We start from the raw sequence: 23,402 nt of genomic DNA, 5'->3' as shown, positions 1-23,402 counted from the left end.
TCAGTGACAGAAGTGACTTAGAGCACTGTGTCACCTTATCATTTGGTTAAAGCAGAGGTCGTCAAACTAAGGCCCGCGGGCTGGATACGGCCCACCAGGCTCATTAATCTGGCCCACGAACCTTGTGGACCCTGCCGCCCGCTCGGTCAGTCCCCACGCTAAACAGGCGTGGCGTAGAGGCCTCGCCGCGCGGAGACTGACTTCCATGACGCGGCACAGCTTCTGATTGGCTGCAGGAAGTTCCTACAGCCAATCAAAACCTGCATATGCCTCTGGGTGGGCAGTGATGCTGGCATGGCTTCTGATTGGCTGCAGGAAGCTCCTGCAGCCAATCAGAAGCCACAGACGCCTCTGGGTGCCGCCCCTTCCTTCCCGCTGAGGCGGCCAGCAGCTTGGGCTCTGTGCCCCACTGAGACAGAGGACGCTGCCGCTGCCGAAGACGAGGCAGTGTCAGCCGCTGTGGCATGAGTGGCATAGGCGGGGGGGGGGCTTTTGGGAGGGGGGTGCTTTAGGGTGGTGGTGGGTCCGGCCCCCCACAAGGTCTGAGGGACAGTGGACCAACCCCGTCCTGAAAAAGGTTTGCTGACCCCTGGGTTAAAGTAATAACTTTATTTCAGAAATAGTTTGGGGGGTGTTTACACCCACCATATAAGCACACAGAATATACAGGCTTCAGTGAAGATTTTGGTCACATAACCTTAGTTAATAGATTTATTTAGTTAAGATGCTAGTAGTAGTAGTAGTAGTAGTAGTAGTAGTAGTATACTGCTGTTCATCCATAGATCTCACGACAGAAGATAAAAACGTAAGGTTGTTTTCACACACATACAGAAAATATATTCTAAGAAATCAATGCAAAAGAATTCCAAGTTGTCCAATTGCAGAGTTGAGAAAAAAGGACTAATTTCCTTGTCGCAAGCCTGATTCTCTCAGCAAGAAAAGGCCGAGTTAGTGCCCCAAAGCGGGCCCATCTCTCCTTTGAAGAGAAGAATTTTATGATATGCATCCAAAATGCTTGGTTATTTTCACAAAGGCCAAAAGGAGATTTCTCTTTTTTGATGAAAGGAAATATGATTTGTGGGATATTTGTATATATGAAAAGTAGGCAATAGTTGTAATATGAAGGCTACACATACAGCTGTTTTAATCTGAGCATCCTTTACATTGATATTCAGTCGAAATTAAAAATAAATTTTAAAAAAGTCCAGTAGCACCTTAGAGACCAACTTCATCTTACTTCTTAGTTGGTCTCTAAGGTGCTCCTGAACTATTTTTTAATTTTTTATTTTGACTGCGTCAGACCAACACGGCTACCTACCTGAATCTAGAATTGATATTCACTGTTCTTCTGAGTAGACTAAAAGCTGGTACTCAGAAGAGCTTCAGTGATAGGATAAAGTGAAGAGCTGGTCAGATTGTGAAACTTTATTTTGTATGAAATGTAAGGGGATAGCAAGTAAACAGCTTAAACAGATTACAAAATAAAACACTTTCTCGCTTTGCAGCAGGACTAATCATAGCCTACCCATAAAAATAATATTATTTCTAGTGTACTAATGAGTAGCCCAGAGGATAACCAGTTTTCTAGTGGTATGGGAGATGCAGTAGACTGTGCTGAAGGCAGCTGGGGACACTCTGCTAGGGCATCTCAGGTTTCATAATCTTGAACACACACTCTCACACTCTTTGAAGGGAGTGGTATGTGGTTCTCTACACGGAAAGCCATAGCCAGTTCTATTACATTTCCCAAGGAAGCACCCTACTTGATGGGTGAAACGCAAGATGGAGTTCTGTTTTATTGAAAGGAAAGAGTGATGGCAGCAGACCAATGCCTTTCACTGACCCCCTGACCAAGTGGCGAAACTTCGCCTCCTCTCTTTCTCCACATCTTGGATTCACAATGAAATGCTCTCCAAATGACGAGGCCGGCCCAAACATTAGGGAGAATGGGGAGACCATTTCTTATTCTTCTTAGTGGCTAAGCTTTGTCTTCTCTGCTTCTCCACCTCTGGGATTCACAACAGTTTCTACAGTGTGTGCGTTCTTTGGTGTGCAATAAGGTTACCACCCTGGCTGAAGCTTATTCCACATTCAATACATTTAAATGGTTTCTGCCCAGTATGGGTTCTTTGATGTAAATTAAGGTTACTCATACGCCTGAAGCTCTTTCCACACACCATGCATTCATATGGTTTCCCCAATGCATGGGTTTTTTGATGTGCGGTAAGAGCACTCCTACAACTAAAGCTCTTTCCACACTCCAGGCATTCAAAAAGTTTTTCACCTGTGTGGGTTCTCTGATGTAAAGTAAGATAGTAATTGAGACTGAAACTCTTTCCACACACCATACATTTAAATGGTTTCTCTGTTTTGTGGGTTCTTTGATGTGTGGTAAGGTTTCCACTCTGGCTGAAGCTCTTTCCACACTCCATACATTTAAATGGTTTCTCCCCAGTGTGCGTTCTCTGATGTGCAGTCAGTCTTCCACTCTGCCTGAAGCTCTTTCCACACTCCATACATTTAAATGGCTTCTCCCCAGTGTGGGTTCTTTGATGCACAATAAGCACACTACTTGCACGAAAGCTCTTTCCACATTCCATGCATTTGAATGGTTTCTCCCCGGTGTGGGTTCTTTGATGTAAAGTGAGAGAGTAATTGAAACTGAAGCTCTTTCCACATACCATACATTTAAATGGTTTATCAGCTGTGTGGGTTCTTTGATGTGCAGTAAGATTTCCGCTTTGGCTGAAGCTCTTTCCACACTCTGTACATTTAAAGGGTTTCTCCCCAGTGTGGGTTCTTTGATGTAAAGTAAGGTTACTCCTACAACTGAAGCTCTTTCCACACACCAAGCATTTATGCGGTTTCTCCACACCGGGGGTCCTTTGATGTAGAGTAAAACGGTAATTAAGACTGAAGCTATTTTCACACACCATAGATTTAAATCGTTTCTCCTCAGTATGGGTTCTCTGATGCGCAGTAAGGAAACTACTGGTACAGAAGCTCTTTCCACACTCCATGCATTTATGCAGATTCTCCCCAGTGTGCGTTCTTTGATGTAAAGTAAGATGGTGATTAAGACTGAAACTCTTCCCACACACCATACATGTAAATGGTTTCTCACCTGTGTGGGTTCTTTGATGTGCAATAAGGTTTCCACTCTGGCTGAAACTCTTTCCACACTCCATGCATTTAAATGGCTTCTCCCCTGTGTGGGTTTTTTTATGCTTGACCAGGTTACCAGCACTACTTAAGCTCTTTCCACACTCCGTGCATTGAAACGCTTTCTCCCCTGTTTGGGTTCTTTGATGTAAACTAACACTTCCACTCTGACTGAAGCTTTTTCCACACTCCACACTGCTGCTCCCTGTGCATTCTTCCTGTGGATTTAGGGTGACGTGGATATCAATGTCTTGCGTAGTAGAGGATTTCCTTTCCATCTTTTTCCCTGCTTCAGGCTCCACATTTTCCGATGACACCATCAATGGCTCCCCATAATTCTCACTCTTCTGCCTGTCACCTGTTTAGGTAGAGGGAGAAAATTAAAATATTATTCACACTGCATGGTAGAAGGAGACATGCTCATTATGCATTGAGTCCAGTTCTTTGCTTCTCTGATTTTACTGTTGTCAACCATGTTCCTTCTCTTCCTGCAAAACTGAATCTGAAGTTAGCTTCAGAATATGCTACAGTCCACGCGTCCCTTCCTGTTTCACCTTCCACATGCTGTTACTAAGCACAGATGTGTCTGCTGATCTCTCCCCTTTCTCAGAGCCCTATCCAACTGGATCTTCTCTTTCCACCCAAGCAATGAAGTCTGGTTTGGGAAGAGGGCAGTGCAAATTCCGAGTGCAAAATGGCCAAACACTCCTACTGCTACTACTGCCATGGCTCCCTTCCCAAAAGCAAGAAAAGGCAAGATCTTAGCCCTCCTGCTGAGGGATAGCAGAAGCGCCATAGCTGTCAACTTTCCCCTTTACTTGCGAGGAATCCTATTCGGAATAAGGTAATTTCCCTTAAAAAAAGGGAAATGTTGACAGCTATGAGAAGGGCACATGGGCGCTTGTGAAAAGAATCTCAAAGTACATTAACCTCAGCTCGGTAGCACCACAGAGGATATTTTAATTTGAGGCATATCTCAGCACAAAGGAAGGGAAAACTCAAGCCTGGAGGACATCTCTGGTCTTTAGAAGGATAGTCCTACTGGACCAGTCCAAAGGCCTCCCAGACATGGTGAATTTTTGCAGCTTCAGGTGTGCATGTTCATGCTCTGTGGGAGCCAGGGGCGGAAGGGGGTGTAACAACAAATGTAAAACATTTTATGATGTTTTTATATGTACAGTGGTACCTCGGGTTACAAACGCTTCAGGTTACAAACGCTTCGGGTTACAAACTCCGCTAACCCGGAAGAAGTACTTCAGATTACGAACTTTGCCCCAGGAAGAAAAGGGAAATCATGCACCAGCGGCACGGGAGGCCCCCTTAGCAAAAGCGCACCTCAGGTTAAGAACGGTTTCGGCTTAAGAACAGACCTCCAGAACAAATTAAGTTCGTAACCCGAGGTACCACTGTACTGGAAGCTGGTCAGGGTGGCTAGGGAAACCCAGCCGGAGGGGCGGGGTATAAATAATAATATTATTATTATTATTATTAAATGTCGCCTTCGGAGAGCAGCGGAGTTACTACAAAACCCACCCACTGTCCTCCAATCAGGCAAGCAGACTTAAAGGACACAACCCAGCCAGGAAAAAGGGACTCAAGGAGGATGTGAAGCAGGGAAGCTAATGGGTCATGGCCTGGGGATGGAGATGGCCCAGGAGAAGATAGCCCCAAGGGCCAGCGGGAGAGCGTTTGAAGGATGCATTTGCCCACCTGGTCTATTTAGTCCTACAGAAGCCAACTAGATGCTGTGAGAGGAAGCCCAGAATCAGGACATAAAGGCAGCAGGCTTGTGCTCCCTATCTTTCTGGCGGAAAAAGGGCCCCAGAACACAGCTAAGCAGCTACCTTCTGAGATCTCCCCTTCTTTGGAATCCTGGAGAAATGGCTCTTGTCCCTCTTCCCAACAGGAACTGAGGTCTGATTCTGCCAAGGAAAAAGACAATATTAGTTACTTTTGGCGGCACATCATCCAACCGTTTCAAATTAATCTGTATCCATGACCTCAAAGGAAGGGATTACGTAACCAGAGCCTATAAAGATGCACCACACCAGTAGGGGAAAGCAAAGTTGCAAATATCGTAAGAGTACATACAGGATTTGACCTAAAGTTTCACACCTTCAACGTCTAACAGCCAGGAGGAATAAAAATCTGCCCTTACCTAGAGAGGCCACCATCTCATAATTCTCCTCCATGACTTCCTTGTGCAGAGCTTTTTGGCCTGGATCCAGCAGAGCCCACTCCTCCTCCGTGAAAAACACAGCCACCTCCTCAAAGGTCAAGAGGGCCTGGAAGAAGAAGAAGAAAACAGAGCTTCTCTTAGATCCCCATCATCCCCAGTAAACACAGAGGGAGGCTGGGTTGTCCCATCTGTGCCTCTTCCCTCCTCCCTGCTCCCATTGCACTTTCCCTACCTGAGGAAGCTGCCTGGCTCCTCTTTCCACTCCACCTCTGAGAAGAGGCCGTTCAGAAGGGGTCTCAGAGGCCATTGCGTTGCCAGTGGAAAAGACGGAGGAGGAGGAGGAGGAGGCATAAACTGGGCCACTTCTGGGACTCTCTCAGCTGTTGCCACGATGCACTTCAATGCAGGGAGCAAGGAGCAGCTCTTTAAGGAAAACGATGCAGAAATTATTATTATTACTAATTGAATTTATATACCCCCCCCTATACCCGGAGGTCTGAGAGCGGTTCACAGAAAGGCGGATTTATTTAGGGTGGGAGACATTTACACAGATAGCATACCTTTGACTGGGGAACAAATGTTAAGTAAAGCTAGACAACATCTGGAATTTGCTAAACGTGCATCAAATCACACATTTTTCTAACAAACCCAGCAGTTACTGCACATGCCTCTTTAAACTTTGGCTGAAATTCTAATTGCAAATACAAATGCAAAATCCAAACACGTCTTATCAAAAATGTATTAAAGCTGTTGGTGGTATTCATTTATGTGAAACCAACTTGGTGGAACATACCTGGGAATCAGACGTAGGGACAGCTGGCAGAGACTGTGGGATAACAGACCCTTTGAAATAAAAAAATTCCTTCCAGTAGCACCTTAGAGACCAACTAAGTTTGTTATTGGTATCTAAGGTGCTACTGGAATTTTGTTTCGACTACGGCGGACCAACACGGCTACCGACCTGTAACTAGACCCCTTGAAGTCACTATACGGACACATAAAATAAATCCCCTTTAAACTCCTACACTGCTGCTTCTAGCACCCCTGAGGTGTAGCTATAGGAACAAAGCTATATTCCATCTCTGCTGGAGAGAGTGAGAGGGGGTTGGAACAACTATGCATGTGGCAGGCGTGCCACAAAGGGCTTTCATTTGGGGGGAAAGAAATGTTTATGAAATAAGCTTGATCCCTAAACAAAAAAATCCTACATATCCCAACTTTGGAATTGTTAACTATTTTTAAAGATGAAAATGCTAATATGAAATATAAAGAACTCATCAACAGGGGCTAAACAACTCATTGCTCAAAAAGGGAAATCTCTGGAACACTTGCAATTATCACAACAGAAACAGAAAATCTGGACTATTGCACTTTCCAAAAAAACCCACAGATTTTCATACCTACTGCTTTTTGTATTTTTACTGTTGCTACGATAATTGTTTTTGTTTCTTATGTTTTTGATCTGTGTTATATTCTTGTTCTCTTTTGTAGGCTATCTTGAAAATCTAGACCAATAAAATTATGGTCATCTACAAAAAAACACACTATAACCTGACAAAAAGGAGTTGAATCATTTGCTGGAAAAAGAAGTACTGGGGATGGTTTCGTTGTGACAGGGTAACTTTTCAACCCTTACTCTAAAGACCGTCAACTGCCTTGGCATCCACCAGATTCGCACCCGACACTTTGGAACAATGTTTTCCCATAAGGACACACATTTGTGTGTGTGTTTTGACGAGGAGTTCAGTTTATGTTTGCTATTTGCAACTTTTTTGGGCGTGGGGAGGGAGAATTTAAAGGGGGAAAAGCAGGAACCAACACTCAGGGGGGCATTCTGGTGACTACAGAGGAAATACAGGGTCTTTTTTGTCTTAGCCCTGCACCCTAACTTTGGGGTGGGGAAACCACACCCAGGGGTCAAATCCAGCCCTTGAGTCCCCACCCATCAATTGGAAGGCTGCTCAGGAGGGAATGTGGCCTCCTGGCTGAAAGGCACCCCCCACCCCATGCTTTAAGCACTACATTTGGCTGGTCTGCAATGTGAACAGCAGCAACAGAAGGAAAGACCGTCAGCCAGCATTCTGCTGGGTCAGTTCTCCAAGGGGGGGTATGTTTTTTTGCTAATTAATTTTAACTCATTTTCTAATTTATTACACGCCAGGCACTCCTGTCTTCCACTGCCTCCTGCAGTTTATTTTACAGATTTGTCTCTAATTAACATGCATTTTTATTATTTTTTAGCAAATTCCTTGTCCCTCGGACGCCCTTTTACCAACTCCTGCACGTAAAGGTAAAGATAAAGGGACCCCTGACCATTAGGTCCAGTCGTGGCTGACTCTGGGGTTGTGGCACTCATCTCGTTTTATTGGCCGAGGGAGCCGGCGTTTGACCGCAGACAGTTTTTCCGGGTCATGTGGCCAGCATGACAAAGCCGCTTCTGGCGAACCAGAGTAGTGCATAGAAACGCCATTTACCTTCCCGCCGGAGCGGTACCTATTGATCTACTTGCACTTTGACATGCTTTTGAACTGCTAGGTGGGCAGGAGCTGGGACAGAGCAACGGGGTGTCATTGCGGGGATTCGAACCGCTGACCTTCTGACCGGCAAAGCCCTAGGCTCTGTGGTTTAACCCACAGCGCCACTTAATGCCTCCAGCCAATGCCTTGAGACCATCTGGAAGGTGCCCATTCTTGTTCCTAGTCTCCCAGCCCCCCATCTATGATTTCTGAAAAGGGGACGGGCGGGGGCCACCTCTTCCTTCCTAATAAGCAAATTCTTGTTTCCTTTTGCTTCCTTCTCCCATCAGCCTCTTTCTTACTCAGGAAGCTCCGGAGGCCGAATTCCCTTGACACTGTCCATTTCTCACCCCCCACCCAATTCGAAATTTCCTCCCTCTCTCCCAATCCAGAGGCGACTCTGTTCTCCAGCTCGGGGGCTACAAAAGCAGCACAGCGACACCCTCCTCCCCAATTCCCCCCCCCATGCAAGGCAGCTTCCACTGCAGCAAAACCCGCCCCCACCCCAGGGAGCTTGACCATGAGACTGCAAGGAGCGGTGGGAGGGAGGGGGTGGATTAAGAGGCTGCGTCTAAGATACCTTTTTGGGGGTGGGGTGGGGGGGAGTGTCTGCTTGTCACCTTGTGACTGTTCAGTATCCGATTCTGGTTGGGGGGGGAGCGAGCGCCCTTTCCTGGTTCTCAGGCACCGAAGGGTCTTTGTTTCCCCCCCAAAAAAAGAATATATTGCAATGCAAACCTTGTTGGGGGCAACCCCACTTTGCAGCCCCCTCCCACCCCCTGCTGACCTTCCCTGTTTTTCTCTCATTCCGCCCCCCCAAAAAAAACCTCTCCCTAGTAGCCCTGCTTGTAAATTCAAGGGGAGGGGAAACAAATCCTTCTCCCACCCCCTACGTCAATTCCTCCCCCCCAACAAAAAAAATACTGCACCTCAATTCCTCCTCCCCCCCAACAAAAAATATACTGCACCTTTTTCTCCTCCTCTGCAAGCCCTTTTCTTTTCTGTTAATATGCATGGAGACCCCTCCCCTCCAACAATGCCTCTACACCCCCCAAAACCTCCTGCCTCTCTAGGAAGCGGAGCTCATTGACCCAGAGGGAGGGGGAGTGACCCCCTCCCGGAAAACGGGTTTGTTTTTGTTGTTTTTTTCCTGGAATTTCCTCAAAGAGGAAGAAGCCAAAGGCAGCGCCGTCATATCCGGTTTCCACGCGAACGCTGGAAGGGGCTTCTCTCTGGAAGTTTGGTCGGGTTTCCCTTGCGCCGTCTCCTTTGAAGCCCCCCCCCCAAAAAAAACATGGTTTCCCACCCAGGGAACTCCTGAATGGGGGCCACCCAGAGAATTTGAAGGCAAAAAGTTCCCATCACAGCTCACTAGGAGGATATTCTTTCAAATTCTTAATTTGCAAGCTGGGCGAGGTGAAAATGGGAGGAAATAATAATAATAATAATAATAATAATAATAATAATAATAATAATAATAATTGTTTATACCCTGCCCTCCCCAGCCAGAGCCGGGCTCAAGGTGGCTAACACCAATAAAATCACAGTAAAAACATAATGGGGGGGGCGGGGACCAATTTAAAATACAGGTTAAAATGCAATTTAAAATGCAGCCTCATTTTAAAAGAAACCAATAGATCAAGACCATAAGGGGAGGGAAACATAAGGGTCAGACTGAGTCCAAACCAAAGGCCATATTTATATATAAATATATATGTATAAAATTGTATATATATATGTATATATCTATGGATCCAGCCCATGGCACGAGTATAAGAGATTGGCAGAAAGCAGGTGCCAACTTAGCCACCCTTGAAAGTTGGAAATCAGCTCAGCCTGGTGGCAAGGGTTCTGGGAATTGTAGCTCCGCGAGGGGTAAACTACAGTTCTCTGGATTATTTGAAGGAAAGAATCTGCTTTAAGTGTATATTCCGTACACAGCCTTTGGAGGTGGGGCGTTCTGGACAATTCCAGCAAAATAGGGTTTTTTAGTGATCCAATCAGTTTCTGTGGGTTTTGTATCTATGCCTGTTATGTTCACAGCCCAACTCTTTCTCTCCAGAACGCCTTCCAGGCTCTGAATTCTTCATTGGCTGCTTTGGGAACTCCATCCATCTCCCATGAGGCAGCCAGCTGTGGTAGGGGGCTCTCCTGACTGCACACAGCTTTTTGGCCTTTATTTTTTTGCTTTTTTGCTGAGTTTATATGTATTTAAGGGAGTCCAGGGGGTCAACTAGTCCAACCCCCTGCGATGCAGGAAAAATAACAGCTCTGTTGTTCTCCTACTCCCTTTAAATCCTCAGAACAACCACCCTGTGAGGTAGGCCGAGGTGCAGTGACTGGCCCAAGGTCACCCAGTGATTGGGCTCAAACTCTGGTCTCCCAGGTCCATTGCTACAGAGGGAGTGAGAGAATGATAGAATCTTGCAGCTGGAAGGGACCGAAGGGCCATCCAGGATAATACAGTTAGCGGAAAAATCTGAGGGCTCCCTTGGACAAAAAAACAAGGACACCAGCCAGGAATACCAGAGCAAAACAGCAGCCAGTAGGCTTGGTCTTTATTGAAGACTGTCGCGACAGGACTCCCAACTCACTGCAAGACAAAGCAAGATGGAAGCCCCAAACAAATGAGCCCCCAAACTTTTATCAGCTGCTAATCCCCATGTTACATCTCCCCCCAACTACATCATGGTTACATCATGAAAGGGGAGGTCTGGTGGCAGTAATCTGAGCATCCTGGACCCTGCCCCATGGTTCTCCTTGCCCTCCACCAAACACCCATCAAGTGTAACAAAAGAGATACAGTGGTACCTCGCAAGACGAATTCCTCACAAGACGGAAAACTCGCAAGAAGAAAGAGTTTTCTGTTTTTCGAGGTGCTTCGCCAGACGAATTTCCCTATGGGCTTGCTTCGCAAGAAGAAAGCCCATAGGGAAATCTCCGGGGACCTCTTTTAAAATGCTGGCGGTCGGGAGCAAAGACTTTCACCCACTGCCCGCCTTCAGAAGAGGTCCTGGACCTCTTGTGAAGGCCGGAGGGGGGCAAAAGTCTTTGCTCCCCCCCCCCCGCCTGCCTTCCCGGGATAGCAGAGAAGCGCAGCGCGTTTCTCCGCTATCCCGACGGCTTTTGAAGGCAGGCGGGGGGGAGCAAAGACTTTTGTCTGAACCTCTTCTGAAGGCCGGCGGGGGGCAAAAGTCTTTGCTCCCCCCCGCCGGCCTTCCCAGGACAGCGGATCTTAAAATGCTGGCGGGCGGCAGCGAAGCCTTCACTGCCGACCCCCAGCATTTTAAAAGCCCCCGGGACAGCGGAGGCTTCTCCGCTGTCCCGGGCAATCTTAAAATGCTGGCGGGTGGCAGCGAAGGCTTCGCTGCCGCCCGCCAGCATTTTAAAATCGCCCTGGGACAGCGGAGGCTTCGCTGCCGCCCGCCAGCATTTTAAAATCGCCCCAGGACAGCGGAGAAGTCTCCGCTGTCCCGGGAGCTTTTAAAATGCTGGCGGTCGGCAGCAAAGCCCTCCTGTCCCCAGAGCTTGCGGGGCGGGAGGTGGGGAGAAGGGCTTTTCTTTCCACCGCCAGCCTTCAGAACAGCCTTCTGAAGGCTGGCAGTGGGAAGAAAAGCCCTTGTCCCCCCCCCCCCCCAGCCTTCAGAAGAGGTCGGGGGACAGATTGTCCCCGGACCTGGTCTGAAGGCGGTTTCCATAGGAACGCATTGATTGATTTTCAATGCATTCCTATGGGAAACCGTGCTTCGCAAGACAAAAAACTCGCAAGAAGAAAAAACTCGTGGAACGAATTAATTTCGTCTTGCGAGGTACCACCTCTGGTTAAGAACTTAATTTGTTCCAGAGGAACATTCTTAACCTGAAACTGTTCTTAACCTGAGATACTGTAGCCTTTCTAGGCCTTTTTCACGGGTAGGAAAAAAGGTTGCACCCAGGGAGAGGGAGATGGGAGTCGAACAGACACTCAAGGGATAATTTCAGAGAAAAAGCTTTATTCTGCCATCCGGGGTGGCAGAAGGCACCTGCGGAATAAATTCACAAAGCAAGTACACTGAAAACATTTTTACAAGCAGGTTTTATCCATTTTCCACGTCCCTCTCTTTTCCCCCTCCCTCTCTCATGAGTTTGCACACAAATGTTGGCAGAAACAATCTTCCATAGAATTGTTTCTTTTTCACTGTTGCAATCTGGTAAGCAAGGTCACTGAAAACCTGGGAAGCAAAAAAAGCATTGTTCTCTCAGCTATCTTTTGCTACAACAGAGCAATATGCTTAACTAAATACTTTTAGTTAAAATGCTTGAGGCCTGGGGGGGGGGAGGAATTCACAAACAGGTTTTAGGGTAACCTAACTTGTCCCCTTCAATACCACTTTAGCTAATGGGGCCTCCCGCTGTGCCGCAGCAGTGCTGATTTCTGTTTGGTATTTCTGGCATGGCTACCTGTCTGGCACTCAGGTATCAGGAGGCCAGGGATTCTCCCTCAGGCAGAGGGGCTGCTGAGGAGCTGAGCTCACATGTCTATAGGAATTTCTGAAGTTTTCCCAGTGAGCCAGTACATAGGTACATTTATCAGTGAATTCTTACATTTGGTATTGTGCAGCTAAGGCCCTTTGAATAGTCAGGAAGAAACTGTGACGAAGTGTTTTGTGGGGACAAATCACAAAAGTCACAAAAGTGATGGTGCTGATTTTGGTAGTGGGCTGCATGTGCATGATATCTGCATGTGCAAACCCCCCCACAACCTATACATAAATTCCCACAACAACTGAGATTACAGACTGACTCTGCTCATAACTGAGGGAGACTGACTCTGACTGAAATCTTACAGAGAACACAGAGAGAAAATGGCTGCTACTTATAAGGAGAATGAGTCACATGTCAGAGTGACTCAGCAGTTAGGCCTGAATGACTTTAGTAGGCCCAAATGATTGCGCAGTCCCAGCACTTCCCAGCCTGCTTTGCTGCTTCTGCTCTCATGTGTCTTTGTCACATGACAGAATGTTGGAAGGCTGAGGACAGATAAAAGTACAGTGGTGCCCCGCAAGACGAATGCCTCGCAAGACGGAAAACCCGCTAGACGAAAGGGTTTTCTGTTTTGGAGGTGCTTCGCAAAACGAATTTCCTATGGGCTTGCTTCGCAAGACAAAAATGTCTTGCGAGTTCCTGCAGGGTTTTTTTCCTTTTCCGCCCCTTTTTCCCAAGCTGCCAAGCCGCTTATCAGCTGATCCACTAAGCCGCTAATGGGCTTGCTTCGCAAGACGAAAAAACCGCAAGACGAAGAGACTCGCGGAACGGATTCTTTTCGTCTTGTGAGGCACCACTGTAGGTGATTGTGGATGATCAGGAAGAAACTGTGACGAAGTGTTTTGTGGGGACAAATCACAAAAGTCACAAAAGTGATTGTGCTGATTTTGGTAGTGGGCTGCATGTGTATGATATCTGCTGGAGGGGCAACCCCCCCTCAAACCTATACATAAATTCCTGCAACAATACCCTGCAATGGGATTGAAAGGGTTACTGGATACCAACCCTCCCGGCCTCAGGGCTTCTCCCCTTAACCAGACCAACTGTCCTGCCACCCCCTGTTGGTTTTTTGGGGGGTGGGGATGGGGCTAATGCAATGCAATGATTGGGGGATTTGGGGGAGGGGGGAGAGAGCAGACAAGGAAGCTGCTGGACAGGTGGGGAAAGACACACACACCAAAAAAAAAAAAATGAAGGGAGGTGGATGTACACCTGATTCGTCCTCATGGCAGAGAAGACCCAGGGATTCTTACACACAAACACACAGAACACAAGAAGGTCCCTGTAGCTCAATCAGGCCAGTTGCTCCCATCTCGCTCCGAATTCTGCCCTCCCAGTGGGAAACCAGATGCCCATTTTGGGGGTCCTGCAAGGAGAATTTCAGCCCAAGAGCATTTCTTCCCTCCCTGCTCGCTGCTCAAGGCAGCAGCTGGAAAATGATGCCATCTGCAGAGTTTGGAGTCTGTTTCTGTTCCCCTTCAGGGCCCAAAGGGTCTTGATCCGGCCCTCCTCCTGCAACCCCCCCATCCCACCCTGGTCAATGGGGTGGGCATGGAGTTGGGCAACCACGCAAGGGAGCCCAAAGAGGAGGAAGCCGAAGGCAGCGCCGTCACGTCCGGCTCCCATGCGAAAAGAGGAAGGGGCTACTCCCAGGAAGGGGGAGGAGGAAGTGGGGCAGAAGGAGCCCTTGGAGAAGCAAGAGATTTTGGAAAGGGGGGACGCGGATGGCGAGAGAGGAGAAAGAGGTAAAGATTTGGGGGGGGAGGAAAGGGGGAGGAAAAGGACATAGAGACCCCTCTCTGTTCCCCCCCTCCAAAAAATCTCCTGTCCTGGGACGAGGGCGGGGTGGGGGCGATGGGGGTGGAGAGCAAGGGCCAGAGTCCCCCCTCCCCATAAAGCTCTTCTCCGAAGGGCTTGATCCATGCAATGCAGCTGCAAAGCGGGGACCCAACGCCTGCAGGGTTTCCCTTACACCGTCTCCTTTGAAGCCCCCCCAAGGGCCCCCACCTTGAAGCAGGGCAGGGGGCGTGCCGTGCCGGGGGGGGGAAAGTTTTCGGTGTAGGGGAGACTCCAGAGAAGAGAGGGGGCAGAGGTTGTCTGAGGGGTGAATGGGAGGATCCCTGGGGCTGAGAAGCCAAGCTGATAATTGGTTGGGGGGGGAGAGAAACATGGCCTTTTTCGGGGATACCTCCATCTGGGGATTTCTGGAGGGGCTGCCTTGGCTTCTCAGTCCTTCCCAGGAATCTGCCACTCTTGAAGTTGACCTAGGGAAGGATTCCTGAAAAATCAGTGTGGTGGGGGGGGTGTCCAATTTCCCCACCCGCTTCTTTCCTGATGCAGTAGCATAGCAACCCCCACAAGCAGCTGGGGCGGAGCTTCTTTTGGAACGCTCTGTCTCATGAGACCAGGGCCCTGCAGGATCCTGGCCTTTGGCTTGGAATCAACTTGATCCCCTCCCCCTCTTCTTTTTTCCTTTCTCCTCCTGTGATGGAACTCCTATTTGGGGACTTCCCTGGCTTTTTTCTGGCCCTCGTAGGACCAGTCTGGATAGTTGGCCTTGGTGAAGACCTGATGTTTTCATCCCCGAAAAAGTTTCTGATTTGAGTTTCTACTGAAAGGAGGCTGCATTTTAATGTTGTGTTTTAATCTGGTTTTTAAGTTGTATTTTAATCAATTGTTTTTATACCTGGTGTTAGCGGCCCTGAGCCCGGTCTTGGCTGGGGAGGGCAGGGTAGAAATAAAATTTATTATTATTATTATTATTATTATTATTATTATTATTATTATTATTATGCCACCCTGTGACCCCACCCGCCTGCCTTCCTTCAATACTCCCTAGAAGCTGAATCCCTTTCCCTACATTTTGTTCCAGGCAAGGTGTTGCATCTCCAGACACTGTGATCTTCCTTATTCCAAGCCAGGCCATTGGTCCACCAGGAGAAGAGAGGAGCAAGTGACAGAGTCCGTGTCAGGATAAAAAGTGGGGTATAGATAGATATAAGAGTAATAACAATACTTCTAAGATTGCTTTAGGAGGTAGCAGTTGGAGGCAGCAGTTTAATCACAACAGTTGGAGCCTCTTGTGAATTCAGTATATGAATTCAGTAAATGAGCCCAGCCTGAGAAGAATGACTGTCTGACAAGGACCTGGGAGACAGGGGGTTAAACTCCCCCCCCCATCTGCCCTGAAGCTCCCTGGGGCACATTGCCTCTCTGCCTAACCTACCTCTTTGCAGGAAAAGGGGGGATTAGTAAATGACAAGGGAAACAAAAAACCCCGATAAAATATATAGGGAGAGCAGAGATAGATGAATGCACCAGGAAGATGTTAAATATCACAGAAGAAGGAGAAAACGGAATGCAGATACCGCATTTTTTGCCCCATAGGGCACACCGGGCCATAGGGCGCACCTAGTTTTTTTGGGGGGAAATAAAGGGGAAAAAATTATTTCCCCCTAGGCGCGGGGCTGGGGCAGGGGAAGCCGAGCTTCCCCTGACCCCAGCCCCCAGAACAGGCTGCTATCCGCAAGCCTAGGAAGCCCGGTGGGAAGTCGCGCTGGTCTCCCCAGGCTTGCGGATATCTGTCCCCCGAGCTTGTGGGGCTGGCGGTGGGGAGAAGACCGCTTCTCCCCACTGCCAGCCTCCAAACCAGGTCAGGGAACAGTGGGATGGCGACGCTGCGCCTCCCTGCTGTCCCCCGAGCTTGTGGGGCTGCCCGATATCTGCCCGAAGCCCGGGGCACGCTGCGCAGCGCGCCCCGGGCTTCGGGCTGCAGGCTGCTATCCGCAAGCCTTGGGAGCCCAGCGGGCACTCCCGCAAAGCTCCCAAGGCTTGCAGATAGCTTCCTGAAGCCAGAAGAGCGAGAGGGGTCGGTGCGCACTGACCCCTCTCGCTCTCCAGGCTTCAGCGAAAGCCTGCATTCGCCCCATAGGATGCACACACATTTCCCCTTCATTTTTGGACGGGAAAAAGTGCGTCCTATAGGGAGAAAAATACGGTATTTAGTATTTTCAGAGAAACCTCAGCAGAGCTCAATGTTACTTGGGAGTTCAAGGTGGAAATGGATACCAAAGGGTCTTCAGATGTATTATTATTATTATTATTATTATTATTATTATTATTATTATTACTATTGTTATTATTATTATACACCGCCCTATACCCAGAGGTCTCAGGGTGGTTCACAACAAGACCACAACATATAAAATCAAACCAAAAGCAGTAACCCAATAACACCCCGTAAAAAACAAAAGCCACATTCTAAAAGGGTTTGGATGTCAATGTGATCAACCAAAGGCCTCGTTAAAAAGGAACGTTTTTGCCTGGTTCCTAAAGGTGTATAATGACTGAATCAGGGGTTATGACTGAAATCTGTACTCCAACAACTATATAAATCCATGATTCGCACACTAAATGGAAGTCTGGATAACATTCCCAAAGATGCCTTGCTTATATTCCAGAAGATGGCCTGGGGATATTCCGTAAGGGAGTGTCTCTCAGGTTCTGAGTCGGAAAGGGAGCCAGGTACAGTGACCCTGGTTAGAAGGTTGGCTGCTTCTTTATACTCACCTCTTGAATCTCTTCCCGATGAAACACCCCTGGTTCCGCCTCCTCTCTCTGGTGTCCTCCCCTTTCCCTTCTTCCCCACAATCAGGCCTCTGGACCTTTAATATCCACCTTTGTTCTCTTCCTTACAGGATTTACATTCCTCCCACTCCAAAGCAGACAGTGGAGAAGACAATCAGAATTTTGGGTGACCATTTGAAATTTCATTGGGAATACAAAGAAACGATTTAAAGGTGTGGAATACAGAATGTACTACAGTCAGTGAATGCATATCAATGAATGCACACAGTGGAGAAACAATTGGAAGGTATGGAGTACGTAAATAATTTCAGTGGGAGTCGGCGGCTTCAAAAACGTCAACGGATTCACACAGATGAGAAACCATTTAAATGTATGGAGTGTGGAAAGAGCTTCAATCGCGGTGTAGAACTTAATATACATCACCGAACTCACATGGGTGAGAAACCATATAAATGTGGAAAGAGCTTCAGTCATAGTAGCAACCTTCCAAGACACCAACGAACTCACACAGGGGAGAAACCATATAAATGTATGGAGTGTGGAAAGAGCTTCAGTCATAGTCAAACCCTTAAAACGCATCATCGAACTCACACAGGTGAGAAACCATTTAAATGTATGGAGTGTGGAAAGAGCTTCAATCGCGGTGTAGAACTTAATATACATCACCGAACTCACACGGGTGAGAAACCATATAAATGTATGGAGTGTGGAAAGAGCTTCAGTCATAGTAGCAACCTTCCAAGACACCAACGAACTCACACAGGGGAGAAACCATATAAATGTATGGAGTGTGGAAAGAGCTTCAGTCATAGTCAAACCCTTAAAACGCATCATCGAACTCACACAGGTGAGAAACCATTTAAATCTACGGAATGTGGAAAGAGCTTCCATAACAGTGGAAACCTTAATTCACATCATCGAACTCACACTGGTGAGAAACCATTCAGATGTATGGAGTGCGGAAAGAGCTTTAGTCAGCGTGGAGCACTTAGAATCCATCATCGAACTCACACAGGTGAGAAACCATTTAAATGTATGGAGTGTGGAAAGAGCTTCAGAGTTAATGGAAAACTTAGAAGACATCAACAAACTCACACAGAGGAAAAACCATTTAAATGTGCAGAGTGTGGAAAAAGCTTCTGTCATAGTAAAGCGCTTATAAAACATCAGCAGACCCACACAGGGGAGAAACCATTTAAATGTACGGAATGTGGAAAGAGCTTCTCTTATAAGAGGAAACTTAGAATACATCAACGAACTCACACAGGGGAGAAACCATATAAATGTATGGAGTGTGGAAAGAGCTTCAGTCAAAGTAGCAGCCTTTCAAGACACCAACGAACTCACACAGGGGAGAAACCATATAAATGTATGGAGTGTGGAAAGAGCTTCCATAGCAGTGGAAACCTTAATTCACATCATCGAACTCACACTGGTGAGAAACCATTTAAATGTATGGAGTGTGGAAAGAGCTTCTGTCAGAGGGGAGGCCTTACAAAGCATCAACAGTCTCACTTGGGAAGGAACCTTAAAATGTATTGATCGTGGAAAGAGCTTATTTCAGAGTGGAAGCCTTATAAAGTACCAACAAAAACAAATGGGAGAAACCGCTTAAATAGGACTATGGAATGTGCTTCACTTATAATGGGATGCTCAGAAAACGTCCACATACTCTCATTGGGGAGAAAGTCAATTGTAAGTGCAGGAGGTTTATGTGGAGTTCTGGTGTTTGTATAATAGATTTTAGAGGGGGACCCCACTAAACCCTAGAAATGAATAAATGCCAGGGGATTGAATAAAGTCGAAGCTGCAGAGCTGTGCCAAACGGAATTCCTGGCTGGCTTAGTGAAGAGGAAACCTGTTAATGTGACAAAATGAGTTGTTGGACCATCTTGGACTGAAGATTCAGATGTTCTAAAGCAGGCATGTCCAACTCCCAAGAGACTGTGATCTACTCCCAGTATAAAAAAAACTGACAGTCATCTACCCATTGTCGTTAATGGAAGGGGGAGCATGCGTGGGGTGGAAGGGGGGAGGCCAGAGTTGTGGAGCTTCCTTGGGGGAGAGGCTTTGGGGGGGCGGGTTGCAAGACTAGTGCAGCTTTTGGGGGACAAAAAACGCTAGAGGTAATTTAAGCAGAAAAGCATGCATGCTAGGAATACACCAAGGGGGGTGGGGCTCTTTTACATTGAATTATCACTTTATGTCATCCCTCAATCGACCTATAACACACTGGCGGTCCACCTGTCGATCACAGTCCATTGGTTGGGCACCTCTGTTCTAAAGGTTGCCCAGGTAACTGTGTTTTTGAGGTGACAGGGAAAGGGAGTCTGGTTGCGGGGAAGAAGCAGGGAGAAGAGCCCAGATCCATCTTTACGTAGGGTGGGTGGTGGCAGAGATGCCTTGGACTCCAGAGCTGCATTGCTGTGGGGTACAAGCCACACTTGAGAGGACCATGCTTTAAGATCTGGACACCCTCCATGCAGATTGAAGGTGTAAATAGGGGAATAAACCACATATATTGAAGTCGCGACAGTCGCCGCCGTGTCTTCCATTCTCCAAAGGAAAGCAGACCCCATGGGCTTGGCAGAGAGAGGAGCAGGCACCCGACTTTTGTAACAGTATGTAAAGTTGTGTAAATGTGTGTTTAAAGAAAGGAACGTTGTATCTCACAGTACTGAGTATAACATTTGATGTAAAAAGAATGTTTCAAGCTGAACGCATCCTTTGGTTTATTTCTGTAAGGCATGGACTCAAATATAATGGTCAATCATAACGTTATAAATGTGTTAAAGAAATATGAAACCAGATCGCGTTGTAGAGCAGAAGCCCAAAGTCAATGTTAAATTGCATTGGGAGCTTTTTATTGTGTCCCCCCCCCTTGTGTGTTTTATATCTGTGTGGATCCATCCCATGGCATGGGTATAAAGGATTGGCATCACTTAATTCGACAGGTGGTTGGGACGCGGGTGGCGCTGTGGTCTAAACCACTGAGCTTTTTGGGTATGGGTAGGCAAACTAAGGCCCAGGGGCCAGATCCAGCCAAATCGCCTTCTAAATCCAGCCCGTGGACGATCCGGGAATCAGTGTGTTTTTACATGAGTAGAATGTGTCCTTTTATTTAAAATGCATCTCTGGGTTATTTGTGGGGCATAGGACTTTGTTCATTTCCCCCTCCAAAATATAGTCCGGCCCCCCACAAGGTCTGAGGGACAGTGGACCAGCCCCCTCCTGAAAAAGTTTGCTGTCCCCTGCTCTTGGGCTTGCTAATCAGAAGGATGGCGGTTCAAATCCCCGCAATGTGGTGAGCTCCCATTGCTCGGTCCCAGCTCCTGCCAACCTAGCAGTTCAAAAGCACGTCAAAGTGAGAGTAGATAAATAGGTACCGCTCCGGCGGGAAGGTAAACGGCATTTCCGTACGCTACTCTGGTTTCGGAGTTCTGTTGCGCCAGAAGCGGCTTAGTCATGCTGGCCACGTGACCTGGAAAAACTTTCTGCGTGGCGGACAAACGCCGGCTCCTTCGGCCTGTAAAACGAGATGAGCGCCGCAACCGAAGAGTCGTTTGCGACTGGACTTAACTATCAGGGGTCCTTTACCCTTTACCTTTAATATGACAGGTGAGGCTCCATCCTGAACTCCTCTGCTGCCCTTGCTGCAAGTCTGCATCAGGTATATGCTCAGCCCCTCACACCTCACAGAGGAGTCATGAAATGCAAGTCCAGTTGCCAGGTACAATCTAAGCAACTCCTGAATGGGGGCCATCCAGAGAATCTGAAGGCAAAAAGTTCCCATCACAGCTCACTAGGAGGATATTCTTTCAAATTCTTAATTTGCAAGCTGGGTGAGGTGAAGATGGAAGGAACTCTGGCACAAAATAGTATAAGTGGTAGAAGCTGCTCATCTCAAGATTCCACTCCCCTCTCCCTCTGCATGCCTTGACCAATGACCCCTTAGATTTAGAAGTCAATGGGCTTCTTGCTCCAGCTGGAAAGAACTTGGGTCTCCTTAAAGCTCTATCCCCCTTTTTTCGCCTCCGTTCCTTAACTTTCTCTTAGAGTGGGTTCTCTGGCAAAATTGCCAGGCCCACATGCTACAGGTTTTGAAGATATTTGGGGGTTCTTTCCCTCTTCAGATCTTTTGGGTTTTTTGGGGGTGTGTGTGTAAATTTTTTGTTTTTACAAATATAAATTTATATAATCATTTGTTGAGATTCACTGAATCTCCTAACTTCCCCCCTTCCGTTACATGGGTCTTAATAACAATATTCATTCTAAGTGTGCTTTAAAGTCTGGTCGGGATTTTTTCTTCCTTCCATCTTTGGGCTAATAGCATCCGTGCAGCAGTTTTTGCGTACATTAAAGTCTTTTCTGTTCTTTAGGGATCTTGGTACCTATAATTCCTAATACAAAAGCTTCTGGTTTTTTTAAAACAAAAGTTATTTAAAACTTTTTTCCCCAATTCATTATATACCATTTCCCAAAATGATTTTATTACCTTACACGTCCACCACATGTGATAAAAGGTTCCTTCCTTTTCCTTACACTTCCAGCAGATATTTGAACTTGTTCTGTACCTTTTAGTTAACTTAGTAGGAGTCAAATACCACCGATACATAATTTTCATACAATTTTCTTTCAGCGTACATGTTATAAACTTCAAATATGTTTTCCAAAGCTCCCAATCTGCCAGCTGTATGTTATGTCCTAAATCCTTTACCCAATGTATCGTTACCGATTTAACCTTTTCATATTTTGTATTCCATTCCAGGAGCAAGTTAGACATTTTTGACAGTATTTTAATATTGTTTTCTAGAAGTTGTTATTGGAATCTTGGTATCTCATAACCAAAACCTTTCTTTGTATCTATCTTAAAAATATCATTTAATTGCTAATACTGTAACCAATATATTACAGCCTCCTTTATCTCTTCAAAGTCTTTTAATTTGAAGTGATTTTCAACTTAATAGACCTTTATAGGTTGGCCAATTACTTCTCATATTCAATTTTTCAGGGATACAGTGGTACCTCAGGTTACATATGCTTCAGGTTACATACGCTTCAGGTTACAGATTCCGCTAACCCAGAATAATTACCTCGGGTTAAGTACTTTGCTTCAGGATGAGAACAGAAATCGTGCGGTGGTGGCGCGGTGGCAGCAGGAGGCCCCATTAGCTAAAGCGGTGCTTCAGGTTAAGAACAGTTTCAGGTTAACTACGGACCTCCGGAACGAATTAAGTACTTAACCCGAAGTACCAATTACTTCTCATATTCAATTTTTTCAGGGATACAGTGGTACCTCAGGTTACATACGCTTCAGGTTACATACGCTTCAGGTTACAGACTCCGCTAACCCAGAATAATTACCTCGGGTTAAGTACTTTGCTTCAGGATGAGAACAGAAATCGTGCGGTGGTGGCGCGGTGGCAGCAGGAGGCCCCATTAGCTAAAGCGGTGCTTCAGGTTAAGAACAGTTTCAGGTTAACTACGGACCTCCGGAACGAATTAAGTACTTAACCCGAGGTACCACTGTATTGCCTCCAAAGGGGAAAGCCACCTAGATGGTTTTTGTTTGAACAGATTTTTATACTTCTCCCATAGCCTAAAAATTGATTTTCTTATTATATGATTCTGAAAAGCTTTATGCATCTTTGTTTTCTTGAATCATAAATATGCATGCCATCCAAACCTATTCTTAAAGGTAAAGGTACCCCTGCCCGTACGGGCCAGTCTTGACAGACTCTGGGGTTGTGCGCCCATCTCACTCAAGAGGCCAGGGGCCAGCGCTGTCCGGAGACACTTCCGGGTCACGTGGCCAGCGTGACATCGCTGCTCTGGCGAGCCAGAGCCGCACACGGAAACGCCGTTTACCTTCCCGCTAGAAAGCGGTCCCTATTTATCTACCTATTCTTAGGACCTTCTAAATCTAAAATATCTACATTTGTCGACTTCCTGTTTGTCCGCCATGGCGATCAGCTGTGCCCACATCATGCCTGTTCAAATCGCTACATTTTAAGTCCACCCCCGGGGGAGCAGAGACCCCATCCTTTTGCAACGGCAACACACAGCAGTGCTTCTACTTCTTAAAAAATAAAAGAAGATAAAATGCTAGCCTATGCTACTATTTAAAAGAAAAAGATGCAAAATACATGCAAAAGCAACAAAGTTGGCTAGGCAGTGCGTTGGGCGCTGAGGGCAAGTGGCGACTGGCTCCCCTGTTCGAAGCCATGTCTGTTGGGAGAGATGGAAAGGGGAAAGGGGACCGTCAGCATATGGGAAGAATCACCCATCTGAAATCCCGGGTGCTGCTGCCAGTCAGTGAAGAGATTCCTGGCCTAGATCAACCAATTACCTGACTTCCTAGAAGGCAGCTTGCTGTGCATTGGAGCTGCTTTCCAGAAAAAAGGCCTAACGAAATGTATTAATGCCAAGTCAAG

General features: G+C 46.9%; 2 protein-coding genes across 6 annotated transcripts in view; one reads left to right on the top strand and one right to left on the bottom strand.

Annotated features, from left to right (window-relative positions):
* Positions 1 to 1,235: 1,235 nt before the first annotated feature.
* Positions 1,236 to 23,402, bottom strand: part of LOC128409502 (zinc finger protein 420-like) — a 31,717-nt gene continuing 9,550 nt past the window's right edge. Inside the window, exons 6-7 of the mRNA XM_053380027.1 lie at positions 3,113 to 3,212; positions 1,236 to 2,860 (exon numbers count right to left, since the gene is read on the bottom strand). Of these exons, the coding sequence (XP_053236002.1) occupies positions 2,028 to 2,860; positions 3,113 to 3,212 (933 nt within the window). The 3' untranslated portion in view covers positions 1,236 to 2,027. The remainder of the gene's footprint in view (positions 2,861 to 3,112; positions 3,213 to 23,402) is intronic.
* On the top strand, positions 9,858 to 19,687 carry LOC128409436 (zinc finger protein 135-like). 5 transcript variants are annotated; one of them, XM_053379942.1, is made up of 5 exons: positions 9,858 to 9,995; positions 15,254 to 15,342; positions 17,079 to 17,404; positions 17,480 to 17,899; positions 17,984 to 19,687. In XM_053379942.1, exons 3-5 carry the CDS (start codon positions 17,227 to 17,229, stop codon positions 18,508 to 18,510), a joined length of 1,125 nt encoding a protein of 374 aa, XP_053235917.1. In that variant the 5' UTR covers positions 9,858 to 9,995; positions 15,254 to 15,342; positions 17,079 to 17,226; the 3' UTR covers positions 18,511 to 19,687. The 5 variants fall into 5 exon arrangements, with proteins under 5 accessions (XP_053235917.1, XP_053235916.1, XP_053235918.1 ...); XM_053379941.1 differs by lacking the exon at positions 15,254 to 15,342 and adding an exon at positions 13,864 to 14,126; XM_053379940.1 differs by lacking the exon at positions 9,858 to 9,995 and adding an exon at positions 13,728 to 14,126.

The sequence above is a fragment of the Podarcis raffonei genome, chromosome 2 (genome assembly GCF_027172205.1).
Source record: "Podarcis raffonei isolate rPodRaf1 chromosome 2, rPodRaf1.pri, whole genome shotgun sequence".
In the NCBI taxonomy this organism is placed as follows: Eukaryota; Metazoa; Chordata; class Lepidosauria; order Squamata; family Lacertidae; genus Podarcis; species Podarcis raffonei.
Note: the sequence above shows the minus strand (reverse complement) of the source record. Positions and strands in the feature narration are given on the sequence as shown.

Coding starts and splice junctions, on each gene's coding strand:
- LOC128409436 (XM_053379943.1), top strand. CDS start 17,227: ATGCACACAGTGGAGAAACAATTGGAAGGTATGGAGTACGTAAATAAT. Junction 17,405..17,479: donor ACATCACCGAACTCACATGG/GTGAGAAACCAT, acceptor GAACTCACACAG/GGGAGAAACCATATAAATGT. Junction 17,900..17,983: donor ACATCATCGAACTCACACTG/GTGAGAAACCAT, acceptor GAACTCACACAG/GTGAGAAACCATTTAAATGT.